Genomic DNA, 5,055 nt, shown 5'->3' with positions numbered 1-5,055 from the left:
AAATCTATTTTACATCAAAGCCCCATACATACGATACAAAAAACAATACGTGTGATGCAGTCTATTTTCTAAACTGTGTTTCTATTTCATTTCAAAAATGTAGGTTGCAGCCCACTAAATGGGTTTCATGATAAATACATCATGCACAGAATTTAAAAAAATAATACTAAATTAAAACAAACCCGTTGCTACCAAGTCAATTCCAACTCTAGGACAGAGAACTGCCCCATAGGGTTTTCTGGGCTGTAATCTTTACGGAAGCACATCGCCAGGTCTTTTCTCCTGCAGAGCCGCTGGTGGGTTCAAACCACTGACCTTTAGGTTAGCAGCCGAGTACTTAACCACCGTGCCCCAGGGCTCCTACACATGCTGGATTAGAGGGCTGAAAATGGACTGAAGAGAGAAGTGTTATTACGTGGATCAATGATTTTAATGTTATGCCCATGTACCTGTGCCATGCATGTCACAGTTTGGGAGAAATTCTGTCCTAGATTTATTTTAAATACTCAGTTCTGCCTAGAACAAGTCCTATACATGCGTGGTTCTTGATAACAGTCAACTGCAGATAAAGAAGCTTCACAAGCATGATTACAGACCCCACTTAAAAATATCTCAACACTTTTATTTAGATCTTCACTCATACTTGTAGCATTCTTTCAAATTGACTTTGAAATAAAAATCCTAACTGTGTGATTGTCACACATATTCTTTTATCCAACCATGGACCTCTTTCTCCCTCTCAAGCGTACTTCATCTAATTTTTTTAGCACTGGTCTGGCCTTTTTGGAGGAGGAGGAGTAGCTTTTCAGAAAAGCTTCAAACACAGTCTCGGTGTTGGGATGAGTACTGAGGAAAGCTTTCTCGAGGACATAGAGGTCTACTCCCTTATCTTCTGGAAGTGCTGAAATGAAACTCAGCCCAAAGTCTATGAGCACAATGTTCAGCTGTTCCACGGGGGGTTTCAGGAGCATGTTGGAGGTGGTGAGATCACCGTGAATGAGGTCTTCATCGTGCATTCGAGCTAAAACCTGCCCGACTGCCTTGGCTAAGCAGGAGAGGCTCTGGGGAGTTTTTTCAGTCTCCATGGTGGATTGAATATAATCTCGAACAGTCACTGAGCCCTCAATTTCTTCCATGTATAAACAGTTGGAAGCATAGTCCACAAAAAAGACAACTGGGGCAGATATCCCTGCAATCAAGAAGTAGACCATTATTGATTAGATTCTTTTTTTTTTAATGGTAAGCTTGTTTTTCAGACTGAGCCAGTTTTTTACAGTCTATTATCTGCTTATTTCAGGAAAAAGATTTGGAAATGGTGTGACCTTGTACAGCATAATTCATCTGCAAGCTTCCCCTGCTCATTCCTGGCAGGAATGGGCCTAAGACCACCCCACAGCCTAGCTTAGAAGTGCCAAAGCTTCCTCCTCCTTTTCCACACCACCATTTATGATTGGCCTTCATTTGCCATACTTGTTCCCTAAAAAAACAAAACAAAACAAAGAGCCAGAAGGGGAGGCACAGCCTAGTCAGAGCAGTTTCTACCTGAAGAGGACAGGTGGCCAAGCAGTATGTTGGCTTAGAGATTGATCTTTGCAGTCAGAAAGGACAAGGTTCAAATCCCAACAACCTTCCTTATTAGTTATGTAACCTTAAAGTTACATCAACTTCCCCGAGCCTCAGTTTCTGCTTCTGTAACATGAGAACAATACCTCCAATGAGTGCATTCAATGAATCTTTATTGAACGTCAACCATGCTCGGGACACTGTTGTAGATACTGGGGACATTATCAGTGGGGATGATCCAAGTAAACAAGGCAGCCACAATTTCTGCTTAATGGAACCTACATCCTAGAAAGGGTGAAAATAGAATATACAAACACATAAACAACTTCCTTAAATCCAGGGAAGACAGAGATGTGCCTGCCTGTTCACCACTGAATTCCCCCCAAATCTCCCAGCACTAACAATGTCCTGATGCACAGTCGGTACCAGAAATGAAAGAAAGAAGAGCAAGAAGTGTAAAAGTGAAAAACCAGTGTTTCCAAGTCAGATGGGTATGGCCTAGAGGCCTGGCTGTATGACCATGGGCAAGTTACTTCCCCTCAGTGAGCCTCAGTTTCTCATCTGAAGATAAGACCTATGGTGGTCGGCGCAAGCACAATGGTGTTTCAATGGGAAAAAAAATGAATGATTTCATGAAATCTAACATTTATTGAGTGCTTTGTGCCAGGCATACATTCAAACATAATACATGGTAAACATACCTCATCTAATTGTCACAACATGCCTATGAGGTGGGGACCTTACCATCACTTCCACTTTACACATGAGGAAACTGAGGCTCAGAGGTTAAATAACTTGCTCAGGGGCTGGCTACATATGAAGCAGAAGAGTCGGCATTTGAAAGCAGAGAGTCTGTTTCTTAAAACTAACCAACGAGACCATAGTCTCGTGGGACATCTCAGTCAATTGGCATAATACAGTTCATAAAGTTCATGTCCTACATCCTAGTTTGGTGAGTAGTGTCAGGGTCTTAAAAGCACGCAAGCAGCCATCTAAGATACAACTGTTGGCCTATACTCACCCCAGAGCAAAAGAGAAAGAAGGAAACCAAAGATTCAGAGAAGAAAGTAGTCTACAGGACTAATAGTCTACACAAACCACAGCCTCATCTCTCCTGAAACCAGAAGAACTAGATGGTGCCCAGCTGCCACTATCATGGAACTTTGTGATCAGGGACATAATAGATGGACCTGATAGAATAGGAGAAAAATGTAGAACAGAATCTCAAATTCCAAAATTAAAAAAAAATATACTGGACCAGTTGAGACTGGAGGACTACCCAAGACTATTGCCTGAGATACTCTTTGAACCTTGAACTAAAACTAGCCCCTGGGATCACCTTTTATCTAAATAACAGACTGGCTCACAAAACAAAGACTATCACCTGTAAGTACTGTGTTCCTTTAAAAAATCATTCATAGGAGACCAAACGGTCAATAATTACTTTAAAACAAAAATGAAAATGTAAGGGAGCAGGGAAAATAGACTAATGGAAACGGAACAACCAGAACAGAAATAATGAAAATGTTCACCCATCCTAAAGAATGTAATCAATGTCACTGAACAATTTATTGAATGGGAATCTAAACTGCTGTGTATACCTTCACCAAAAACACAATAAATATTACTGAAAAAAAAAAAAAAAAACTAATAAAGACATGAATAATCGAAATTTGAGCTTAAAAGAGATATAAATAGGGAAACTGAGGTTCAGGGAGGTTTAACAACATGGTCAACGTTGAGCAACAGTGGCAGATCTGGGACGTGAACCAGGAGGAATGGATCCAGAGCAAATGTTCACTGCTGCCAAGAGCACGTGGCTTCTTAAAATTAATGAAGCAGAGAGAAGGCAGACGGTATAAATGGAGAAACTGAGGCAAACCAAGGCAAAGACGGCCGGGGAGGCCCTCGCCCGCCATCTCCCGGGGTTTCGGAGCCTCAGGGCACCCCCACGTCCCGGAGCCGGGCCTGCCTCACCTGCGCGGCGACAGCGGAGCAGCGCCCGGGCCTCCTGCACCGTCCGCCGCCTGCTGAGTCGCGCCTCCAGCGCCGGATGCCGGTAACCCTTGGGGAAGCGGTGCTTCACCACGGCCGCGCGGCCCTGAAAACGGCCTCGGAACACGCGCGCCTCGGCGCCCTGCTTCACCAGCTCTAGGCCGCTCAAGAAGCGGCTGCTCCGCTCCCGGGCCGCGGCCAGCGCCTCATCGCCGGGCGCCAACTCCTCGCTCGTCTCAACCGAGGTAGCACTGGGCACCGCCATGATCGCGCCTCCGTGCCTCCGGTCGGAGCCCCTCGGCTCTCTCCGGAAACTGTCGGCGATGCTTCGGCTAGCTCCGGAAATCCTCGGCCACTCAAACAGCGCCTCCTCGGCCACTCGGACACTTCCGCCTGTCGAACTCGTTTCGCTTCCCAACCGTTGGGAGTCTTTCCGGAAGCCTTCGGTGTCCCTCGGGGACTCCACTTGTGGCCCTTCCTCCCAGCTTTTCGACTGTCTCCGTAAACCCTCGGTTACTCTCGGTAAGTAGCTCTTCTCGCCTTTCTTCGGAAGCCCTGCGTGACTCTCGCGGCGGCCTTGATGGCCCCTCTTCCCAGTTCTTCGGCTCTGTTTTGGGAAAACTTCGGTACTTCTTGCGTATAAACTTTTCGGAATTTCTTTGCCCTTTCTGGGAGTCTCTCGCAGTCCTGAGAACCCACACTCCTCGCGCCTTGGCTGCTGAGTTTTAAGTGCTAGGATAATCCGTAGCTATGTTGTATAATGTCCCCACAAACACTGAATAGCAGATACTGAACCATTACTCCTAGGGAAAATACAGGGCTAGGTTCCAGTGAGCCTCTGGTCACAACACTTTCATCAACCAATCAGTGCATCAAGAAAAAACCTGTTCCGTCAGTTCTGACTCATTGCAACCCTATAGGACTGGGTAGAACTGTCCCCATAGGGTTTCCAAGGCTGTAATCTTTAGGGAAGCTGACTGCCATATCTTTCTCCCTAGGAGCGGCTGGTGGGTTGGAACCAGTTGGCAGCCAGGCGCTTTAACCACTGGCCACCAGGGTCCCTTAAACAATGCATAACCTTGTTGTATATGTGTTTCTGTTTATAGACACCTTATTTAGTATATGTTGTTGATTCACTAACATTGAACGCATGGCCAGCAGTACTACATCTCATGCCTGAACGAAGTTTATCTAAATACGGGTATTTTCTCCATAAGCCATATCATAGCTTTTCTGTGCTAACGACAGCACTTCAGCACTATGCCTGGGAGCCATTTTAAACAGCAAAATCACCAACGTGCCACTAAGTAGACCAAAAAAAGGACGCTTGTTTACAGTAGTAGAGCTGAAACAAGAGGACAGAGTGTCTCCTTGTTCAGCCTCAGCTGGAAATGTGCATTTTGGGCTATTTAGATTTTTCGCTGCTCTTCACATGTCCCCAAATGACTGCAAAAGCAACCTGGGTATTGACTTTGTGCTTACAAATAAATTATAGTG

General features: G+C 45.3%; 1 protein-coding gene across 1 annotated transcript; it reads right to left on the bottom strand.

Moving 5' to 3' along the window:
- Positions 1-601: 601 nt before the first annotated feature.
- Positions 602-3,909, bottom strand: TP53RK (TP53 regulating kinase). The gene is made up of 2 exons (XM_004370276.1): positions 3,541-3,909; positions 602-1,189 (listed from the first exon to the last, which is right to left on the bottom strand). The coding sequence occupies exons 1-2, from the start codon at positions 3,821-3,823 to the stop codon at positions 711-713; spliced, it is 762 nt and encodes a 253-aa protein (XP_004370333.1). The 5' UTR covers positions 3,824-3,909; the 3' UTR covers positions 602-710.
- Positions 3,910-5,055: the final 1,146 nt, after the last annotated feature.

This window comes from Trichechus manatus, unplaced genomic scaffold (assembly GCF_000243295.1).
Source record: "Trichechus manatus latirostris isolate Lorelei unplaced genomic scaffold, TriManLat1.0 scaffold00008, whole genome shotgun sequence".
NCBI lineage: Eukaryota > Metazoa > Chordata > Mammalia > Sirenia > Trichechidae > Trichechus > Trichechus manatus.
The sequence above is the reverse complement of the archived record's forward strand: the minus strand, read 5'-3'. Positions and strand labels throughout refer to the sequence as shown.